The sequence below is a fragment of the Pteronotus mesoamericanus genome, unplaced genomic scaffold (assembly GCF_021234165.1).
Source record: "Pteronotus mesoamericanus isolate MK-2021 breed Mesoamerican mustached bat unplaced genomic scaffold, CSHL_Meso_final scaffold_507, whole genome shotgun sequence".
Classification (NCBI taxonomy): domain Eukaryota; kingdom Metazoa; phylum Chordata; class Mammalia; order Chiroptera; family Mormoopidae; genus Pteronotus; species Pteronotus mesoamericanus.
In genome coordinates, this window is record NW_026555319.1 from 15,634,139 (window position 1) to 15,656,675 (window position 22,537).

Consider the following 22,537-nt stretch of genomic DNA (forward strand, 5'->3'; position numbering starts at 1 on the left):
GGTCAGGCCTGCCCAGGCACCAGTTTGAAGAGGAGAGTCATTTTTATTCTTGTTCAGTGATAACTGGCACTTCCCTTCATGTTACAGAGTTGAAGTTTTAAAATTTGGTCAACAGTCTAATACTAAAATAGAGGCCATTTTTAAGATCTGGTCCCTAGTTGCCTTGCGCACGAACGTCAAGGCTTTTTCCAATGAGCTTGTTTCTGAAATTGGGCAGAAGATGAGAAGAGCCCCAGACCCTTCACATGGTCGCCTTTTTGATCTGTCTTGTCTCTTTTTGGACTCAAGTCCAGGCCAGAAGATGACTTACCTGCCTGTGCATGTGTAACTTCAGTCATTTGAAGATTGAGGCCCTGACATGCCTACCTGGGAAAAGAGGTTTTTCAAGTTTGTAATTAAGGCTACCACCAGACAGATGTTAAGAAACCAACAGGCCTTAACATGCTCCCAGTCAAAAAAGACAAACTCATGTCTAAAGGTTCAAGGAGAGATTGTGACCTTCCCTTCCATCCCCTGCCCCAGTTGGGAGTGGGCTTTGCACTGCTGGTCACGGAGTTTGCACTGCTCACCTGTGCGGAGGTGGACAGACAGTCCTCTGCACTTGACTGGCCCTCCTGGACATACACATTGGACAGACATCTGCAGTTTCGCAGTTAAGCAGGTCATTGCCCTGGTATGTGTTGCTCTCCCACCTTTGGAAAACCCTCCTCTAAGCCTTCATTACCCCTCTCCAGCTGTGAAACGGCTCTTCTGTTCCCTGTCCAGAACCCACTTCCAGTCAGTCTCGCCTGTACTGAAACGGCAGCTCTCAAAAGTCACCAACAACCTCCACGTTGCAAAATCAACGATTGTTCCGTCTCAGTTCACCCATTGCTTTGCTGCCTCCTCTCTTCTTGACCTCCAAACGTACAGGGTGCGGGCCCTCCTCACCCCCTCACTGCCTGACTGACCTCCCACCGTCTATACGGACGGTGCACCCTTCTCCCAAGTGCCAGCCCCCACGTGTTTGCTGGGCTTAAAGCAGGGCTGGAGCCTGCCTCGCTCCTTCCTCCACCCATCTCAGCAAAGAAGCACTAGCCCCCTTGCCTGGAACCTCCGCATCTCTGATTCCCTGTTCTCATGTGCCCACCCCAGACCCCTCCTGACCTATCATGCCCTCTTCAAAACAGTACAGTGGCCGTGACCCTCGCCTTCCACCGCACAGTCCAGGCCACACACCTTGATGGGTGCCCTGCTTCCCTCTCCCATAGAGGCCAGACTGACTTCTTGACACTAAGTCATCGCGATCATTGAAAACTTCTGGGGGCTCCCACCACCCCTGCCACACGTGACCCACAGGTCCTATTGAGATCTCCTGTGACAGCTGCCCTGCCCTGCCTTGCCCACTGCGGTTCAGCCACGAGGGCAGTGCTGTTACTCCAAGAAGCCAAGGACACTCCCACCGCAGCCTCAGCCGGCCGGCTGGTGTTAAAAAGTGTCAGAGCCAAGGTGCACACCCTCAGGCCCAGACTTAACCCCTGCACCACGCAAGCACTGCCTCAGCACGTTTAATTCCTAATAGCCCTTGAGATGGGAAGTCCATGGTTCCCGTTTCTCAGGAGGAATGGGGGCTTGCCTTCCAAGAGCCAAAGAGAGCTGAGGGCAGCCTCCCTCCAGGGCCTGCTCTCCCAGCCTCTTGCCTCCCCCACACAGCCTTCTTGTTCTGAGAGGCAGGGCGCTCTGGCAGCCATGGGTATGGGTCCGCCACCTCCTGGCCTGCAGCCAGTGCTGAGACGGCAAGCCACCCTTACTGAAGGCTCTGTGCAGACGTCCATTGCCTGTGACAGTCATTGCCTTCTGCCTGGAGCTCAAGGCTGTCCCAGGAGTAGCCTCACGTCCCCTCTTAGAGAGGGGTTAAATGGCCCTGCGAGGGGGTGTTTCCATCCTAGGTGCCTAGGCGCGGGGGGGGGGGTGACGGGGCGGGGGAGGGGGTGACGGGGCGGGGGGGACGGTGTTTAGGCCAAGGCTCAGCCAATAGGAATGTCTGGACCTCCCCACCTCAGGTGCCCTCAGGCAGCCCTCCAGCGAACAGCGTCTCAGGACTGTACAAAGCTGGCCGGTGTCTGGGGAGGAAGATGGAGGGGAATCGGCAGGACCAGGTGGGAGGGAGAAGCCAGAGGAAAAGGCTTGCCCAGTTTCCACACTCCGCTCCAAACGCTCAGCTCCTGGTCAGTCACATGTGGAATAAAAATTTCCAGCACAGCCTCATGGTCCCACTAAGCCATACCCAGAGGTCCTGGGCAAAGGTTACGGAGTCAATGGGGCAACTAATGACTAATCTATGCCCCGCATATGAACAAAGGACCATATGAACAAAGGACTGCAGGGAGTGGCTTACCTGCTCCCTAGAAAGGAACTTGGGGTCCCAGGGCTACAGTGGCTGTGGGCCAAGGACAGACAAGCGGCCAGGGCCAGTGGCTGAGGCACCTGGGAACCAAGCCCCCAGACACAAGGAGCCCAGGACACCAGGTCACCAGCTGGCTCTCCAGCTGCCCCACGCTTACCCCGCTCTCCATGGAGCTGCTGGGTATGGGGTGCGCAGTGAGCAGACTGTGATGGAGGCAGGTTGGAAAGCAGGTCCTCCAGGGCTTCCTGGTTTTGCTTCTTTCTCAGGGAGGGCACAAGAAGGGGCTGTGGGGAGCTTGGGGTCATTCGTCCCACAGCCAAGGCAGAAGCAGCCACCATAGCTAGACCCACATCTGGACAGAGCAGCCTGAAGCCCCCTACTCACATGTGCTGGGTTCTGCCTCGCTGGGAGAGCTTCAAGCAGACCCCACCAGCACCAGGGCTGCCCAGCGCCCCGGCCGCACAGCACAGGGCCTGGGGCCTGCCGGTGGGGGCTTCGCTTAAACGTTGCATGGCCATCGCCTGGCCGCCAGCTGCGTCCCGTGGCAGCCAGCAGTAGGGGCAAGAAGTTCAGGGGTCTGCCTACTGGCCAAGCACCAGGCCAAACCTGCATTGGGACCACAGCACACTGTACACCAAGGTGGGGACTGGCTCTGGACAACCTTCACCTAAACTTCTCATCCTTCCAGCAGTTTCTGTGGCTTCCCTCAGTCCTGCGAGGAACAAGTCAGGTCATAAAACAGAAGGAGTTGAAGTCAAGAACTCCATGGCCCGGGCCAGGGGTCTGGCCACGCCAGTCAGCACCACACCTGCCACATGTCCTGGGGTAGGCATGTTGAAGTCTATTGTCTGGAGTCGGCCTCTGTGATCTCAGGCCTCAACTCAGGGGACTGGAGATGTGGAGGAGCAAGTCCGCACTTTGTCCCCTCCTCCTCAGAGGAGTAGTGAACCTATGTCTTGGCTGCACTAAGCCGAGTAAATATATTATTTTTCACAGCCTATGACGTAACTACTTCTGTCATTCCATTTTACAGATGGAGCTTAGCCACCTCACCGACTGACCAATAATAGCAGGGCCTGGGTTCACGTGACATCTCCTATGTCCCGAGCCCACAGTGCAGTGGGTAACTAACTAAAAGCAGGAGTCAGATTCCTGCCCACCTGCTGACCACACACACCTCTTGCCCCCTCAGGGCCTCAGTTTCCTTACATCATAAATGAGAACATGTAACAACATCATACCTCATAAGATTATTTGGAAGATTAAGTTCCTTAGTATCCACACCCTGATCTTGCCCCGGGGAACCTGTGTCCCCTGCCCCACCCCCAGCAGTCCTCTCTTCCTCTCCTATCGGCAGCCCCACACCTGGAAGATGCTCTTGACTCTGTCCTCACATTCATACCCAATCCACCAGCACATTCTTTCAGCGCTTTCCTCAAAATACAGCCACAATCGGGCCCTGCCCTGCCCACCACAGCAGCCACAGGAACCTGTTGAGACGAAAATCAGGTCACACGCCTCCCCTGCTCTCAATCTCTCCAACGCTGCCTGATCTGCCTCCAATCTTTCCGGCCAGAGGCCGGTATCTTTCCCTAACAAAGGTCGATCTTTACTTTAACTGAGCCTGTCTGTTGTTATCTTGTAATGTCAAAATAACTTCCTTTTTTCAGACCCCTCAGGGCACAATCTCCCACCAGAGCCCCTCAGTGTTACCTTGTGCTCCTGCACGCCACCTCTGGGTGCTGTGAACGGTCCTTGTTAACTATGGCACACCCGCCGTTGTGAAAGGAGCATGTGTCTCTCCATTTTACTTTTGATGCTGTCCCAGCAATCCCTGCTTTGCTTTCTCCTGTCCCCCTAGTCTATCACCAGCGGATTTCGCGTAACCCCCTCATGTCCTTCGGTTGCAATGTATAAAGGAAGGTGTAAAACGGCCATTCCCTGGAGCGTGTCTCAGTCCCTTGAGATTTTGCTTCCTGGCAACTTTTGTTAAGTTTGGCTCAAATAAACGCATCAAATATTCTCTACAGGTTTGAATGTTTCTCACGGTAACACAGGCTTCTTCAACTTCTTCTTGAATACACCAGGTACACGTCCACCTCAGGATCTTTGCACCATCTGCCCCCTCTTCCTGGAAAGCCCCCTGCCCCGATATCCACAAAGCTCCCTTCCTCACCTCCTTTATTGATCGGGAGTTGCAGGCCCATCCCACCCCCTAATCCACTCTCTGGAGTCCTGCTCCCAGTCCTCTGGCTCCACCTCTCCCTTCCCCCAACCCCTCCCCTCCGCCCCCCCCCCCCCCCCCGGGGCCGGCCTCCAAGCCCTGAGAACTGGCTCCGTTTTGTTCCCTGCTTTTTGCTCTTGGCTTCCAGTGCCAAGAGAGCACACAAGAGGTGCCTCCTAAGTGTCAGCCGTTACTATCACTAGTTATGGGCCTTTCTCACTCTTGGGGGGAAGGGGGCTGGAGGAGAGGGGAGACTGGGACCTGCACCACCTAGGTATCAAGGGCGGGGGCGGGGTGAAAGCCCACTTTTTTTTAAGTTCACGGGGCCTTGATGAGATGGAGCATGTACGCAGCCGGCACCAGGAAGTCTGGCACATGGTCGTTCTCAGCAGATGCCCTGGTCCTAGAATGATCCCTAACAGTCATGTCCAAACCCCAGCTCCAGCTGCTCTCCTGACTGAGCCCCTAGTCTGGACATAAAAGTGTCCCTCATAGAGGTGACTTCAGGCCGAGGGCACAGAGCAGGTCTGGCACGCGGTAGGAGCTTTATTAAAGCTCTCAGTCCTTGGCTATTGTTGGCAGCGCGCCCCCACCCCCGCCCCGCAAGGCTGCTGCCCGCGGTCCCCGCCCAGCCAGCAGCAGCAGGGGGCAGGATTTCCCGCTGATCCCAGCCAGGTCCCTCCTCTGCAGTTAGAAAAAAACCCAGCGGGGGTTAACCCTCCTGAGCCAGGCTGACCAGGCTGATGCCTTGTACCCGCCTGTCCCCTGAATGTTCTGCCTGACCCAGGCAGCCTGAAGCAGTCGAAGTGGTCAGGACTGGCCTCTTCCCTGCGTGCAGGGCAGGGGTCACAGGGTCAGACCCGCAAGCCCTAACCCCTCACCTACCCTCTGAGCCTCAGTGTCCCCATCGAAGGAATAGGCTGCCCTAACCTCAGCGTTAACAATAAACATTCATTGTGGAACAGGACCCTGAGTGGGCACAGCGGGGCCGTCCTCTCACTCCCCGAGGCTGGCACTGCGAATAGGAAGCTCTAAACCCCGGATGGCTGGGGTGGCCTCGTTTATCTGACCTAGGGAGGCCCATTCTCGCCGGAGGTGACTCTGCAGCCCCCAGCCTCTATCGCTTCCGGAGTTCATCTTGGGAACAGGCCCTATGGCCTTCTCCAGGGAGGCCAGTGGACTGGGAGGGGTGTGATTGGAAGCAGCCAAACCCCTCCTGAGGAGATCAAAGAGGGTGGAAAGGACTGTGGGGACTAGCCTGGGTGAGGATGGCACATCTAGGGTGGTAGGGTCGCTTGGGGGCCCTGGTCCCGCCTCTGCCCGCCACAGGAGGACCAGGCCCTCTGTCACAGACCGGGTTTCTGGCCCGGCCCCCAGTCAGGCGACTCCAGCTCCTCCCCGAGCCCGCCCCGCCAGGACGGGAACTGCACGGCCCCTTTAAGAGCGCGGCCCCACCCGCCCCCTCCAGGCCGGATCCGAATTCCAGGGAGGCGGGGCGGAGACAGGCGCAGCGGCCGCAGTGGCGGGGGACCGGATCGCTGTGGCTCGGGCGGCGGCCGTCCGGCCCAGCTCCGGCCCCTGCCGGGGCGATGCTCCCCGAGGCCGCGGGATGAGTCAGGTGAGCGCGGGGACCCCTAGCAACCCCTGCCTAGCGGGTACGCACTGTTGGGGAACGGGCAGCGGCAGCCTCAGTTCCCCGGGCTGTGTGACCTTGGGCAGCCCCGCACCCTCTCTGGGCCGAAGTCCTGAAGGGCAGATCGGCTGGAGGAGACCAGTCGGAGTCCCAGCACACACCAGCCCGGGCGCTAGGGAGGCTCCTCGGAGGCGGGGCCTGGCCGGCCAGCGGCTGCCTAACCACGGCTGTCTGATCACCGCTGCCTAATCACGCTTGGGATCTGCTTGGCCCAGGCTCCACCACCCACAGGTCTGCGACCTTGATGGAGTGCTTTAACCCCTTTGAGCCTCAGTTTCCTTATCTGTAAAATGGAGATAAGTATCGTAGCCCTGGCCAATGTCCCTGCGTGTCCCTGTGGTTCGGTTACGGTGGCTGCTCTGTCATTGTTATAATGACACAGTCCATAGGGAGGGTGCTGAGGGAGGACCCCGGACCTTCCAGGAGGAGATGTGGTCCACAGCATCTCTGAACTATGGCGCTAACCCCTGCCTGAGTTGGGACCTGGGTTGTTCCCCCAAGCTGGCGCGCCCCCCCCCCCAAAATAGCCATACAGCAAACACTTATGGACACTAAGTCATTTATAAAAATCATCCCATTAGATCCGAAGAGGAAGGTAATAATATTATTGTGCCCATTTCACTGACGAGGAAACCGAGGTGCAGAGAAATTTCTCACAGCCGGGGGCCAACCCAGGCATTTGGCCTGAAATGACAGGAGGGGACAGGTGGTCTGTGGCTTAGCCTGTACTGAGTGCTTGCTGGATCCTCACTGCAGTCCCCATCTGCGTCCCTGCCCACAGTGACTCGGCGGCTGGCCTGGGCATGGCGGACCCGGTGGCAGGCATTGCAAGCTCGGCAGCCAAGAGTGTGAGGCCATTCCGCTCCAGTGAGGCCTATGTGGAGGCCATGAAGGAGGACCTGGCCGAGTGGCTCAACGCCTTGTACGACCTGGGTCTGCCCGGTGGTGGTGATGGCTTCCTGATGGGGCTGGCCACAGGCACCACTCTGTGCCAACATGCCAACGCTGTCACTGAGGCTGCCCGTGCTTTGGCTGCTGCCCGCCCAGCTCGAGGTGTGGCTTTCCAGGCTCACAGCGTGGCGCCCGGCTCCTTCATGGCCCGAGACAACGTGGCCACCTTCATCGGCTGGTGCCGAACGGAGCTGGGTGTGCCCGAAGTGCTCATGTTTGAGACTGAGGACTTGGTGCTGCGGAAGAACGAGAAGAGCGTGGTGCTCTGCCTGCTGGAGGTGGCTCGGCGCGGGGCCCGCCTTGGCTTGCTTGCCCCTCGCCTCGTGCAGTTTGAACAGGAGATTGAGCAGGAGCTGCGTGCGGCGCCCTTGGCCCCCAGTGCCCCCAATGCCCCCACTGCTGAGGGGGACACCTCCGAAGCTGCTGCTGCCGCCCCAGGGGTTCCCACACGTGGGCCCCGCATGACACCAATGGACCTCCGCAACCTTGACGAACTGGTGAGTTCAGTGGTCCCTGCTGTGCTCTTAACCCTGCGCTTTTCACCAGGAACCAGGCAGCAGAGCCAGTGCCCACAACTAGTCCCTGAACCCCTTTCCAGGATAGCCTGCCCTGTGGAAAGGGTGCATATGTTGAGCACCAAGTGTATACCTGGCCCCAAGGAGATAAGCAGGCCTGCAGAGGGCGAGAGATGTTGGGTGAGGTCACATGGCCCAGCTGGCTTGGGATAAAATGTGAGCTCATTGCATGACTGGCCCCCTTCCCTTGTGTGCGAAGCAAGCACCAGCTTAGCGCTGTGTATGCCTTCATCCGGGGGCCACATGATCAGAGCCCCTCCTATGCGCCCTTATTCGAGGGCTAGACAGTTTCATCCATGGTGCTTGAGGTTAAGAGGGTGCCTGTGATGCTTGGCCCTGGGCACGGTGCCTGGCACACAGTAGGTACTCAGTGGTGCCCAGGGGAGCTCCCAGGGCCCTGCGCACATCATTTACTGGGAAGCCAAGCCCAGAGCTACTGTTGCCACTGGGAGCTATGGAGTTAGTTCTGCCCCAAGCACAGGAGGTGCCAGGCCATGCCCCCAACTCCCTCCTCCTCCTCCTTCTCCTCCCGAGACCTGCGTGTCCCTGACACCCCCGCAGCCAGGCCCAGAGTTTCCTTCTTATCAAGGGGTTAGGGCTATGATGTGCCAGTCCTGGAGGGGGACAGCCGGATGGCGTGGGCAGAGGCTGCCACCCCGCCCCCACCCGTCCCAGCCCAGGGTCACCCGAGGCTCCACCTGCTCATTTCCTCCAGCTCCGCTGTGGTCGGAGAGGGAGGCGGGGCCGCCCACATAGCCAGCCTGGCAGCTCTGGGCATGAAGGGACACGTGGGCTGATATATGCTTGCCAGGCAGGTGGCTTGCGTGTGCAGGTTGGTGTATCTGTGGCCCCTGCCTCAGTGGGCTGAGAGCTCCTGGGCCCTGCCTCCTCCCAGGACCTGGGCTCCCTCTGGGCCTCAGCCTTCACATCTGTGAAGCAGGTGAAGCGGGAGAGAATGGCTCTAGTGTTGCCCCAGGCTCAGGGGCTTCGGGAATGTGCCTCGCTGGGGTCCCAGATCCTGACCTGAGTACAACCCTACCATGTGGTTCTCTCCTTGACCCCCGCCATAGTTGTAGGGGAAGGAGAACTGGTGAAAGGTCAAGTATAGAAGCTGTACCAAGTCTGGGGCAACACAGTCCAGGCCCCCATTCCCCGGAAGGACTTCCTTCTTCCTGACACCAGAGTGGCTGACGTCAGGCTTCAGAAGGAGGGACTTGACCTCTGACCTCCAGCCTTTCCTCTCTGGTCTCAGGTGAGGGAGATCCTGGGCTGCTGCACCTGCCCAGACCAATTCCCCATGATCAAGGTCTCGGAGGGGAAGTACCGCGTGGGAGACTCCAGCCTGCTTATCTTTGTACGGGTAAGAGTGGGGGGCTGTCTGCGGGAGGCAGCCCATGGGGTGGCTGCCAAGCCCACAGGACAGGCTGCCAAGCCCACGGGACAGGCTGTGACCTGCCCTCGCCGGGTTCCCACAGGTGCTGAGGAGCCACGTAATGGTTCGAGTGGGTGGCGGCTGGGACACCCTGGAGCACTACCTGGACAAGCATGACCCGTGCCGCTGCTCCTCCACAGGTTAGTGCCCTAGGCAGGGGCAGGCGGGAGGGGGCTCTTCTCTGTGGCCCCACCTCTCACACGCCACCTGTCTTCTCCCCACAGCCCACCGCCCCCCCCAGCCAAGGACCCGAACCTTCTCCCCCCAGAGGGGGTCACCCACTCCCAGCCCCCGAGCAGGTAGCCCATCCCCAGGGGGTGAGCGGCGAGGCTCCCGGCCAGAGGTGACACCTAGTAGCTTACGAAGCTCAAAGGAGGGGCCCGAAACCTCACTCAGGTGAGAGGCAGGAGAGCACATGGGTGAGGGGTTTCGGGGGTGGGGGATCACGGGGGTTGGGGGTCACGGGGGTGGAGGTGGGGGCGTCTGCCCTGGCCTGGATGAAGAAGCCTGCACTCCATAGTGACTCACACACCCTGGGAATAGTTCCTGTGGGTGGGGGCAGACCTAGCTTCCCATCTCCATGGCAACCCAACCAAACTAACAACACAGCTGGGGCGGGCCCTGGGGCTGGGTGGTAGCCAGTCCAACCCTGCTTCCCTCTGGCCTGCCCAGGAAACAGAAGGGCTGGGGAGGGGAGCTTAGGGCCCCAGAGGCCTTGCTTCTTCCGCTGCCTTGGGGTAGGTGTGGGGGTAGGGACCCTGGCTGTGGGAAGCTGCTGCAGAGTCTCACTTCTCCCTGGAAGTCCCCAGGACAGACCTGAGCCCTTGACAACCCCCACCAAAACCCCCCACAGCACCACAGGTGTCTTCTCCACCCCCACCAACCACAAATCTGCTTCTTCCTCTCCCTACCCTTTCTGCATGTCGATCCTCTTTCCACGATGCCCCATCTCTCTCTTTTTGCTCCCCTGCCCCAGAGCCCGGGATCAGCTGCCCCCCCATCCCCGCTCCCGACGCTACTCTGGGGACAGCGACTCTTCAGCCTCCTCAGCCCAGAGCGGCCCACTTGGTGCCCGAAGTGATGACTCAAGCACTGGCCCCCGGAGGGAGCGGCCTGGCCGGCGGCTGACCACAGGCACCCCAGCCTCCCCGAGACGACCCTCTGCCCCTCGCAGCCAGTCCCGAGACCAGCTAGATCAGCTAGATCGGGGGCGGCCGCGGGAGGCCCCAGGAGGCAGGAGAACCCAGCTGTCAACCCCTAGCCCTGCCCGAAGGGCCCGGAGCCAGAACCGCGAGGAGCATGCTGTGCTGCTTGTGCGTAGGGACCGAGATGGGCAGCACTCGTGGGTGCCACGGGGTAGGGGCGGCGGGGGCTCCGGTAGGAGCAGCCCCCACACTCCCCGTGCCTGCAGCCCCGCGGCCCCCCGGCCTCCCCGGGTCTCCAGCCCCAGTCCAGAGCTGGGCACCACTCCGGCCAGTGTCTTCCGCACCCCCCTGCAGCTTGATCCACAGCATGAACAGCAGTTGTTCAGGCGCCTGGAAGAGGAGTTCCTGGCCAACGCCCGAGCCCTTGAGGCTGCTGCTGGTGGAATCCCCACTGGACCAGCCCCTGACCTGGCTCGGGCCCCAGACCCTCCAGCTCCTGACTCAGCCTACTGTTCCACCAGCTCCTCCTCTTCATCCCTCAGCATCCTGGGTGGCAAATGTGGCCAACCGGGGGACTCTGGCCGGTTGGCCAATGGGCTGCCTGGATGCCGAGGTCCAGCCCTTTCCAGCTCTTCCGATGAAGGTAGCCCCTGCCTTGCTGTGGGGGGGCTACCAGATACATCTGGGAGCCACCTGGCTGGGCCTGAGCCCCCGAGGACCTGGGCGCGGGGCCGGATAGACACACAGCCAGACCGAAAACCCTCACGAATCCCCACACCCAGGGGCCCCCGCCGCCCATCTGCACCCACGGTGCCTGGGGCCTGGCATGCCTTGCACTCGGTCAGCCCAAGGGCTGAGCCAGATTCCTGGATGTGATGGACCAGCCCAGCTGCCCCCCAGGCCCCCTTCCGCCTCCTCTTCCTTTGTGGCCTTAACCCCTCTGCATCAGGGAACACCCCCTACCCTGCGCCTCTTGGGTACCAGACCTCATGGGACCAGACCCCTTAGGACCACATGGCACAATGGGACCTCTGTTGTACATTCCGATTGGGGGATCAGCATTGCTATTTAATTACTAATATTATTGAATGCCTTAGAGGAGGCTGGGCCAGCTCAGTGAGGACCCGTCCTGAGGTCCTGTGGCCCTGCAGAGCCTGACAGTAAAGTTTTGTTCCAGCTACTTGTGTCTGCTTCTTGGGGATCCATCCGTGGGGCCATCACACCCTTTTGGGGGCCCTCATATGTTGGGATTCTGGAGTGAGCTGTTGGGAGCAAAGTCTGGCAGCTCGTCTCTAGGCTTAAGACTACCCTGTCCATCCCAGAAATGCCAGGTGCGCTTGAATTTTTTCCCCCTTTATTATCTCCTGAGATACATGACTTCAGCTTTTGTCCAATGAGGCTCCAGGAGCAGTCTGAGAGCTGCCAATCAGATTCATAGTCAGATCCCTTCCACCCAATGAGATCGTGACTCGATATCCCAGAAAAACATTTTGTTCCGATGGGGATTGAAGATTGAAGGCTGGCTGGGTCCAATGAAATTCAGAGAGGAATGTCGTCGCCCAGGAGACTGGATGGGAGCTTTCCTCATCCAATCAGGTAGGAGACTGTCCAGTCCGAAAGAAGTTGGGCAAACTGGTCTAGTCCAGGTCTCTGGTTGTTCCAGTCAAAATGCCCCGCTTCCCTGTTAGGGTTGTAGTCCAATTTGGTCACATGAGGCTGCAGCGTGCCGGATGCAACGCCCCCTGCAGGCGCAGGGCTGGGTGCGCAGGCCGCGCGCGCACCAGAGCGCAGCGTAGCAACTCGCGGAAGAGACGCAGGACGTGCCAATTGTACTTAGCTGAGCACTCGAGGTAGCCGCAGCGCCAGCCCCTGCGGACCAGGGCAGCCAGCGCGCGCCGAGGCCCAAAGCGCTGCCGTTGCCGGTCCCGCTTGTTGCCTACCACGAGGATGGGTGCCTCAGGTGCGCCTGCCGGCCTGGGGGCCAGATGGGAATGAGGGCCACAGTGCCGGGGACCCCGCGCTGGATAATTCCCCCAACGGGGTTATACACTCAGGAGCATTCTCTCCTGCGGCCAGACACCCCCCAGCAAACATCAGACCAGCGTGGGCCAAAGACCTTCCCACAGACAAAGGCCCGGCCCAGCAAGCCTGACACCAGGCCCACGACGGCGAAAAACCCCACCCACTCCCTTTGGACAAAGGCCTGGCCAACTTGGCAAAAGCTGCCCTTCTCCTCAAACCACTGCCCCCACCCCCGTCCCCATCCAGCCGCATCCTCCTCCTCACCTGGTCTCTGCAATTCGCTGCCGCAGCGCCTTCACATAGTCGAAGCTGTCCGGGCTGCAGATGTCATAGACGAGCACAAAGGCGTCCGTGTCCTGCAAGCTCCAGTCCTTAGGGTCTGGCCACTCCTGGGGGCAGGAGGCTGGGGTTTTCCAGAGCCCTTTCCCCACTCTCCTGCGCCCTGACCTTCTGCGGCCGAATTAACGCTAAACCCACAGTCCATCCTCAGACCTCAGTGGTCCCCATCCTCCTCTGTGAGCCCTGTGCCCCAAGTTCCCTGGGTCCGACCGTCCTCATGGCCACCAGGGTAAAATCTTCCAAACCATCCCTGAAGTTGGTCAGCCACCAGCCCTACTTCACTCTAGGTCTCCTCCGCCTACCCTCTAGCTTCTTCCTTCTCTTTCTAGCCTCCAACTCAGGCCCCTCCCTGCCCTGCATGCTCTCGCGGGTTACTGCTGCCCCTAAAACTAATCCCAAAGCCCGGGGCCTATTGTGGGCAGCTGCAAAGGTTCAGGCCTCTAGGCCTAAACACGTGCTTTTATTTCCACCTGGAATGCTTTTGCCACTGCTTTTAATCAAAACTTCACTCATTCTTACAGCTTCAGCCCAAATGGCACTCCTCCTGGAAACCCTGCTTAATCCTGCCTGCTCCTGCCTCTGCCCCTCTCCAAGGTACCCCACTCCAAGGATTCTAAGTCTGTCCTGGACTTCATACGAGTTACTGCACCAGTCTCTGCTCCAGGTCACAGAAATGAGGGAGCAGAGATTGACACCCCTACCCCCGCCAAGAGAGTATACCCCTGTGTCTGACCCCAACTCTCCCAATGCGGCTCTGTTCAAGGCCCCAATACACAAGACTCACCCCTGGGGGAGGCACAACTACGCTCCACCACGCACTCATCCAGGCCCCAGCGCGTAGGCAGGCACATACAGAGGCACTTAGGCAAGAAAAAACCCACTTTGCAAAATCGCACGGGCCTTGGGCTTGGGCTTGGGACCTTCAAGGCCAGCAAGAAGGGGTGAGACACACAAACACCAGGACAAACATTCATCCTTCAATCCGTGGACACAGTTGGGGACCCTGGGGCTACCCACGCGGACACACTGGTGGGCATCACCCCCCCATACACGCACACTGTCACACCCCTCTTTGCCCCTCGAGCCGCTACCTCTAGACCCCTGGGGCTCTGACCGGGTCCAGCGCCATCACCGTCGCGGATGCTCAGGTCGTAGACGGCGCCGTCGAGCAGCACCGCGGGCCGGTAGAGGCGCGGCCCGTCCGTTGGCTGGTGGCGCTCGGGGTAGTCACCGAACAGGAACTGACGGATGATGGCCGTCTTGCCCACGCCCGGGGCTCCCAGTACGGCCACCCGCAGGCTGCCCCCCATGGCCGGCGCGCGCTGCCGCGCCCTGCGTTGGGAATCCTCATGGGCCGGCGCCGCTCCGTGCGCCCCGCGCTCCCGGCCCGGCGCGCCCCGGTCCCACCACACTCCTCATCGCCCCCTGGAGCAGCCTGGGCCGGGAGAGACCAGGCCAGAGGACGGAGCTGGCGGCGGGAGGGCAGACAGACAACCGAGCAGGCCGACGACGGGCGCACGAGCAGCTCCGGCGGGTGCCGAAGCTCGGAGAGAACAGACCCGACGCGCCGCACACAGACACGGCCCCCGCCCCGCAGCGCGACTGGAGGCGCCGCCGGCAGCGCGTGGCACTGAGATCCGACCTCCTCGCCGCGAGGGTCCTGCAGTGGAGCGGGGCTCGGGGGCCGGTGCTGGCTTTCGGCGCCTCGATCCTTTCGTCCTTCTCTCTCTCGGGCGCCCGGAGTCGCCGCCCCAGCCGGCGGCGCGAGCGAGCCGATGAGGTAACCGCCCGCCGCCCCTCCCACCTCCCCCTACTCGCTCGGGACGCTCCTCCCGGGAAGGGTCGCGGGAAGGTGACTGGGACGCAGGAGCCCGGGGAGGGACACAGCCCCTCCGCACACCACGCTCCCCTCTCCCGATCCAAAATAGAAACCCTTCCCGCCCACGCCCGCGTCCGCTCCACCATACACCGCTCCCCAAGCTGGTTCCAGACAAACCCCGGCCCGCTGGACTCAGGCCGCCCGGGGTCGGATCCGGCCCCAGCTGTGTGACCTTGCGCGAGTGTCCGCACTGCGCTGGCTCCCTGCTCCGCATCCATCAAAAGCGGACATCATTTCTTGAGAACATGCTTTGGGGCTGGGCCCTGTACTAAGCTGTTAAGTAAGTGATCCCTGAATCTACAGCCTCAGCCTGGTACCTCCGTTTATTTAAGAGTGATCTCCAAAGTAGAGGGGCAGTGGGTGACCCCTGGCTAGCAGCCATGCGGTCTCCTCTGAGGAGCCCTCCCACCTCCCTCTGCCCACAGGAGTAAATGGTCGGCACTGAACAATATGTCAAATGGCAATCATCAAGGGGGGCAGGACAGAGGGGGCTGAGTCCCGCACACACCAGGTCATGCAGCAGCTCAGCTGCAAACCCCTATCCAAACAAGGCTGAAAGATTTAGAAATTCGTTGGCACCTCCTCTGTCACTGCTAAGGCTAAATTTTCTGCCTGAGTCTCCACCTGTAGCTCCCTCAAAGCCCAAATCCCCCGTCCCTGGAGTGGTGATGAGTTCCTTTCCCATCAGGCTTGGGAAGTCTGGGTTTGCCCAGCTCACCTCTCCTCTGCCTGCCTCCTCCCTGCAGAGGGGGTGCCCACATCTCTGACCCCGTGCCCAGGTACTGGGTGACATGCACACTTTTCTGTTTCTGCACTGGCCAAAGGGTTCCCTTACAGCTTGCCAGGATGCTGAGATGGATTTTAAAAAGAAAGGGGGGAAAAAGTCCTATTTTAGGAGAGAATGTTCTAGAACACATGGGATCTAAGAACTGTAAGAACACCAACATGCACATCTCAGCTTGCAGCAAGCAGAGGAAGGACCAGAAGCCAAACCCTAAGTGGGGAGGGGTGCATCCTCTAGGGTGCAGATAAAGGCAACCAGAGGGCGTTTTTCCAGAGCATTGGGTGTGTTTATGTCCTCCCACGTTGGATCTGTTTTCACTTTTCTCCTCAGCCACTAGGGAGCTCAAAGTCAGATTTGTGACTACCTCTGGCAGTTGTTCCAGGTCTTCAGGCCTAGTGAGGGGACTCCTGGCTTCATCTTTCTTTCTTGCCATGATTTTTCCCTTCACCCAATTCCCCTCTCATTCTATAACTTTTCGGGCTGGGTGTTGTGAGCCACCTCATTTCCTTTGGGGAACAAGGCAGGGAGTAAATAAACTAACCTCCCTTCTCTCTCAACGCTCAGCAGGGTGTGGGGCTGACATCAGGCTGGACTCCCTTAAGGCCCTCAGCGGGACCCCTTGCCTGCCTGGACTACCCTCTCTCTCGCTCCTGCCCGCCCCTGGGAGCCAGCTTCCCTTCCCAACAGAGTGCGTTCTAGAGCAGGGCTTCTTCAGGACCAGTCAGCGGGGCTGGGGGTGGGCAGCATCTCTAGGTCCCAGCATCGTGTCTCAGTGCATGGTTTTGGAATGATGGAGCACACTCTGAACAGGAAATGTCCTCAAGTTCCCATGTCCTATAGACTCTGCAGGGGTGACACGTTCCCAGGAAGCTTCCGTCAGCATCACTAGCGGCAGTTGTGGTGTCTGAAGGACCTGCGGTACGTGAAGCCCTGACCCATGGCTGTGCACTCATGGAGGCTCCGCGGGGCACAATGATTGGCTCAACATTGTCCAGAAGGAGAGTGGCAGCACAGACCCTGGAACCCAGCGCCTTGGGCCATCCAGCCTGACTCTCTGAGAAGCCCAGCTTCCTCTGGGCCCAGGGCTAGAGGGGCTTCAGGAGCAGTTCATCTGTGGCCCTGTGGGGAGGGGCTTTGAGGAAGATCCTCTCCCCGTGGGGGCTGAGCTAAGCTGTGACAAGAGTGAGCAGCCGTTGCCAGGCTTGCCAAGGACTAACAAGCCAGAGACCTTGGGCTGCCTGTCTGCCTGGGATGTAAACTTCAGATTTTGTCTCAGCGATGCCCTCCCTCCTTCCCTAAGGGGAGGCGGCGGGGCCACTGTTGGCTGCAGCACCACTCCGGGGCCCCGCTCACTCCTCCCTTGCAGTGCTCCGGGGAGCACCCCCAAGCATCTGTGCACGTGCTCCTTCAGCACTAGGGACCTGGCACTGGGTACCAGGCCTGCCCTCCGTGGCTTCTGAGGGAGACTGACGTACAGCCAGGCACAGACAGATGGAACCAGCACTGGGCTGGTTCAGGCCTGGGGGTGCTGATGGGACCCAGGGGATGCACCAGCCTGGCCAAGGGTAGGGGTTCAGGAAGGGCCTGGTGGCACATCTAAGCTGAGCCCCAGAAGATTAGCCACAGAAACTGAGGTGGGCTGGGAGGAGGCTGACAGCATGTAGCCAGGGGCAGGACTGGGTGGGGAATTTTGCATCCCCCAGTTCATGGCTGACAGCCACCCAAAGCCAGCCAGCTGGGTGCCCAACACCCCACATCCCAGCCTTTGCCACACAGCTTCTTCCTAGCTGGCCTCATGCCAGCGCCCCCCCTCCACAATTGCATCCAGCTTCCAAGGGCATTTGCTCTGGACTCCTCTGGCCCTACCATCTGGGCCACTCACTGACCATTAATCATGGTCTATTCTGACCATGAATTACAGCTCCATGCCTCCAGTGGGCCCTTGGTCACCATCATAATGCCGCTGCCCATTGAGTGTAGCTGGTCAGCCTCCTGAAGGCCAGCAGGGTCTTAGAGCCATCAGGACACAAGGAGGCCACACAGACAGGGCTTCCGGGCCTCTGAGGTGAGACCTCCCGAGTTTGAAAACTCTTCCTCAGCTGAGTCATCTGTGCGAGTTACTTGAACTCTCTCAGCCTCAGATTCCTTCTCTTTAAAGTGATAAGAATGGTCTTAACTTCATAGAGTTGTTGTGGAATGAAATGAGATGATACAAAGAGAAAAACAATTTAGTAAGGCTGGGGGGGGACAAAATTTGTACAAATAAAACAATTCCTTTTTTTAAAAAAAGATTTTATTTATTTATTTTTAGAGAGAGGGGAAGGGAGGGAGAGAAACATTGATGTGTGAGAGATACATGGATCTCTCATACACCCCCAAACCGGGGACCTGGCCTGCCACCCAGGCATGTGCCCTGACTGGGAATCAAAGAGGCGACCCTTCAGGTCACAGGCTGCACTCAGTCCCCTGAGCCACACCAGCCAGGGCAACAATTTCATTTTTACATGCAAATAATTACTAGTCCAAAAACAGACTGGAGGGGCTTGTCTGTATACTTGGGTGAGTGTGCACCCAGACATTTCCAAAGACGCCAGCTGAGAGGGCTAGAAGTGCCACCCCAGGGGAGACAAGGACACCCAGCACCCAGATCTTGGTTTCTTATGCCACTTGCTAATAAATGAACCAGACTCCTTGGGGGAAAATGGCTGATTCCAGGGTTGGGGTCACGACAAGACAAGACGAGCCGGGAGCATCTTGTAGCACCAGAAAGTAAGGAAGTTGCAAAAGAAACACAAGGATGATGGCATGTCAAAGGGACATGGAATCTACCTGAAAGAGCTCCCAATGGCCAAAGCTGAAACAATTTAAGAAATAAAAATAACGTGGTTTTGGCTTAAACCAAAATTATGAAATAAATATAACTCCAACCTAATATAAATCATTTCATAAATAAGTGTGGGAGAAGAAACAAACCTTCCTTACAAAAGAATTCCAAATAATTTATGCAGCTACTCCCTGCCCCCGCGCTCCTTCCCGAGTGTAGGCTGCACTTAGTGACTTGCTTCCAAAGAACAGCACAGACGGGGAGAAAGTACCTTCACAGCAGAAGAAGCTGTAAGCACCACCTCAGCCAAGTGATACAGGCTAATGTGACCGTGGTAAGTCAGGTTGATGGCATGTACCCTGAGGTGATGTGATGAGAAGGGCACCCCTTTGGTCTTGTTCTCTTTAAAGATTTTATTTATTTTTAGAGAGAGGGGAAGGGAGGGAGAAAGAGAGGGAGAGGAACATCAATGTGTGAGAGAGAGAGCAATCGATTGCCTCTCACACGCCGCCAACTGGGGACCCAGCCAGCAAACCCAGGCCTGTGTCCTGACTGGGAATCAAACCAGCAACCCTTTGGTTCGCAGGCCGGCACTCAGTCCACTGAGCCACACCAGCCAGGGCTGGTCTTCTTAAAACCTCCAGTCTCACCCTGAGAAAAACATTAGACAAACTCAACTGAGGGATAGTCTACAAGATACCTGACCGGCACTCCTCGAAATTACTAAGGTCATGAAAAACAAAGAAAGTCAGGGAAACTGTCACAGAGCAGAGGAGACGCAGGAAACATGACAACCACATGGAATGTGGGCTCCAGGAACAGCATGAGGACGTGAGTGGGAAAACTAGTGAAATCCAAAGAAAGTCTGTAGTTTTGTTGAAAAATTATCTATCACAGGCCCTGGCTAGGTAGCTCAGTTAGAGCATCGTCCTGATATGCAAAGGCTGTGGGTGTGACCCCTCGTCAGGGCATGTACGAGAAGCAACCAATGAATGCATAAATAAGTGCATTCATCGAAAACAAATCGATGTTTCTCTCTCAAACCAATGTAGAAGAGAAAAACTATGTATTATATAATTTGTGTTATTTTATATTCTAAATATATATTATTCCTATGTTTATATTTTATATATTTATAAATATATATTTAGAGCACAAATATATTATATATGGAAAAGAATGAAAAAGAGCCGATTTATAAAAATAAGCAAAAAATAGAAAACTCTACCCAGGGAAGCTATCATTTAGAATCAAAGGACAGATAAAGAGCTTCCCAGACAAGAAAAAGCTAAAGGAGTTCATCGCCACCAAACCAGTATTATATAATGTTAAACGGTCTTCTGTAAGAAGAAAAAAAAAGATTAAAAATATGAACAATAAAATGACAATAAATACATATCTATCAATTGAATCTAAAAAATAAACAAAAAAGCAGAACAGAAATAGACTCACAAGATACTAGAACATTTTGATGTTTCCAAGATGGCGGGGGGGGGCAGATTGGAGAGATAGGGTGAAAAGGCGAAGGGATTAAGAAGTACAAGTTGGTAGGTACAGAATAGTCACGGGGATGTTAATACAGCATAGGGAATGCAGTGAATATCACTGCAACAGCTGTGTATGGTGTCAGGGGGGTGCGAGATTTATTGGAATGATTACTTAATAAGCTATGTAATGTCTAATCACTGAAGAGTACACATGAAACATATATAATTATGTCAACTGTAATTGAAAAATTTAAAAAATGATAAAAAGACAACAGTTGGATCTATGCAAGAATAAACCAGCATTGTCAATGACACTGTGATAACTTTGCACAGTGACAGATGGTTACTAGAATAAGTGTGATGATCGCATCATAAGGTGTATAAATGCTGAATCACTGGGTTATACACTTGAAACTAATGTTGTATGCCAACTATACTTTAATAAAAAAATTTAAAAAGAATAAATATGCATATAAGAAATTTCAATGAAGAAAACTCAAAATATTACAAAGCGACATCAAAACAAGCAGGAACCAATGGAAAGGCATCTACATTTGATTCTGGATATAAAGTTAATATTATTATCGTGTCAATTCTCCATCAGTTAATATTTGAATCCAAATAAAAAAATAAACATTTTTCACATTAAATAAACATTTGATGTAATCCAAATAAAAAGTAGTACCATCAGTTCTTTAAAAAAAAAAGACAAACTAGTTTTAAAGTTCAAATGGATCAAAGAAGGCAAATAAGAGGAGACCATAAATTATGAAGATATAAAGATGCAATGCATTTTTAAAAAGCACAGTGGCTCATGAATAGGCAAATTCTCTGGTACAGAGCAGAATCCACAAAAGCACTCATATATATTTAGTATATGATAAAGTGACATTTCAAGTCTGTGGGGAGAAGATGAATTATTCAGTAAATGGTGTGCAGACAACTGGGTAACCATCTGGGAAAAGGAAGTCGGATCCCTACCTGTCTTTAACATAAAGCCCAGATGGACTAGGACCAAAATGCAAACGCTAAGATCAGGCAAGTACTAGAAAAAAGAGATTAAAAGAAGACTACATAAAAATCAATTTCAGCAAGGAAAAGTAAAAAGCAGTAACAAAATGGGGAGAAATAATGACAGAGCAGGAAGAAAAGGACCAATAACCATAAAGAAAAATGGGCAAAAATATCAAGACAGCTGGAGGAAAAGGATATACAAATGGCTCAAAAGCACATGAACAGAGACATGCTGAAAACACAGTAAGATACAATTTTTCACCCGTCCGTTTGGCACACGTCAATGCGTTGACCCTGTGAGGGCGCAGGGGAGAAGACAGCTCAGTCCCGGCCGGGGGGTGGGGGAACGTCAGTTGGAGAACTTTCAGCAGTGGCAATCAAGATAACGAACGAGCCTACCTTTGCCCCAGGAATTTCCGTCTCAGGAACTTACTGATGTATGAAAGCGAATATTCTTTGCAGCATAACTTGTACCAACCACACTGTAGACACCACTCAATGGACTCCTCGGAGGTACTGGTTCAGGATGGTACCTCCATTCACTGGAAAACCGTACAGCTGTTATAAAAAGCCATGAGGACTCTCTCCACAATGAACTGATAATGGAAAGTCTCCAAGACACAAGGTGGAGAACGGGGTGTATTCCATGCTACCGTTTACATATAAAAAGAAAAAAATATTAGGCATCATTGAGTCTCATTAGGAGGTAACGATGGTTCCTTTGGGGAGAGCAAAGAGAACAAATTTTCACTTCTGTCCTTTTGGGTTTCAAACAGTGTGAATGCATTACCCTTTCAAAACAAGGACTAAAATATAAAATGTAAAATACGTCCTCTGGTCCAGCAACGCTGGGGATGGACCCTACAGCTACATTTGCACCCTTGAACAAGGACAGGTGTAGAAAGATATTCACTGTGCCGTTGCATGGACTGGCAGAGGGTGGAAACAGCCCGAATGCCCACTAGCCGGCACCGGCTGCTGGCGGTCCATCCGCACAAGGAATGCTGAAGTGGGCCTGTCTGTACCAACAGGTAAGAAAAGCGAAGTGCTGGCAGTGCCTCGAGTGTGCTGCCGCTTGTTTAGTAAATATCTCTGGGCGTTTGCTTACATACGGGTACAAACTATTCCTGGAAGGAAACCAAAATCTAGCAACAAGGTTTGCCTCCAAGGAGGGAAACTAAGAAGTAGGGAAGGGTGGGCCTGGCCAGGTAGCTCAGTTCATTAGAGCGTCACCCCCACACGCCAAGGCTGCAGGTTCATCCCCAGTCAGGGCGCGCATCAGAACCAGCCAATGAATATACATAAATACATGGAACAACAAATCAATATTTCTTTCTCTCTTCCTCTCTCTCTCAAATCTATAAATAAAAAATTTAAGAAACAACTAGGGAAGGGTGGGAGAGACACCTCCATCCTTTGTGTGGCTCATCCTACCGTGGTCCAGAATCACTCCGTAAGATCACCAAAACAGCAAACCACTGATTAAAGATTAAAAACATGTACAATGAAGTCAAGCTGCAAGCCTTAGTACAGTGGTTGGCACACAGGGGCACCCATCAGGCCCCTGGGTTTATGTTGGACGTTCCAGAAATAACCAGCTGCTGTTGAATTGCTCAAGTGGCTGAGAAGGCCCAGGACGCTGGAGAATCTTCTGCAAGATGTTCAGCCCCCTGAGAAGTGTCAGGCCTTGGGAGTGGGGAGGCCTGAGCGCGTCAGGACCAGGGAGGGCCAGGAGAGGGGCAGAGGCACGTGGTGGGAGGCCAGGGACAGGAAGCGGAAGGA

At 55.8% G+C, this 22,537-nt stretch overlaps 2 protein-coding genes across 2 annotated transcripts; one reads left to right on the top strand and one right to left on the bottom strand.

Moving 5' to 3' along the window:
• The first annotated feature begins 6,106 nt into the window (after nt 1-6,106).
• Nucleotides 6,107-11,579, top strand: GAS2L1 (growth arrest specific 2 like 1). Its single transcript, XM_054594315.1, has 6 exons — nt 6,107-6,228; nt 7,085-7,751; nt 9,082-9,189; nt 9,305-9,401; nt 9,486-9,657; nt 10,238-11,579. The coding sequence occupies exons 2-6, from the start codon at nt 7,107-7,109 to the stop codon at nt 11,280-11,282; spliced, it is 2,067 nt and encodes a 688-aa protein (XP_054450290.1). The 5' UTR covers nt 6,107-6,228; nt 7,085-7,106; the 3' UTR covers nt 11,283-11,579.
• A 381-nt stretch (nt 11,580-11,960) lies between these two features.
• On the bottom strand, nt 11,961-14,077 carry RASL10A (RAS like family 10 member A). The gene is made up of 3 exons (XM_054593970.1): nt 13,859-14,077; nt 12,693-12,817; nt 11,961-12,380 (listed from the first exon to the last, which is right to left on the bottom strand). The coding sequence occupies exons 1-3, from the start codon at nt 14,075-14,077 to the stop codon at nt 12,113-12,115; spliced, it is 612 nt and encodes a 203-aa protein (XP_054449945.1). The 3' UTR covers nt 11,961-12,112.
• Between the last annotated feature and the right edge of the window lie 8,460 nt (nt 14,078-22,537).

Coding starts and splice junctions, on each gene's coding strand:
- GAS2L1 (XM_054594315.1), top strand. CDS start 7,107: ATGGCGGACCCGGTGGCAGGCATTGCAAGCTCGGCAGCCAAGAGTGTG. Junction 9,190..9,304: donor GCCTGCTTATCTTTGTACGG/GTAAGAGTGGGG, acceptor GGGTTCCCACAG/GTGCTGAGGAGCCACGTAAT. Junction 9,658..10,237: donor GGGCCCGAAACCTCACTCAG/GTGAGAGGCAGG, acceptor CCCCTGCCCCAG/AGCCCGGGATCAGCTGCCCC.
- RASL10A (XM_054593970.1), bottom strand. CDS start 14,077: ATGGGGGGCAGCCTGCGGGTGGCCGTACTGGGAGCCCCGGGCGTGGGC. Junction 12,818..13,858: donor AGAGCCCCAGGGGTCTAGAG/GTAGCGGCTCGA, acceptor TCCTGCCCCCAG/GAGTGGCCAGACCCTAAGGA. Junction 12,381..12,692: donor CAGCGAATTGCAGAGACCAG/GTGAGGAGGAGG, acceptor TCTGGCCCCCAG/GCCGGCAGGCGCACCTGAGG.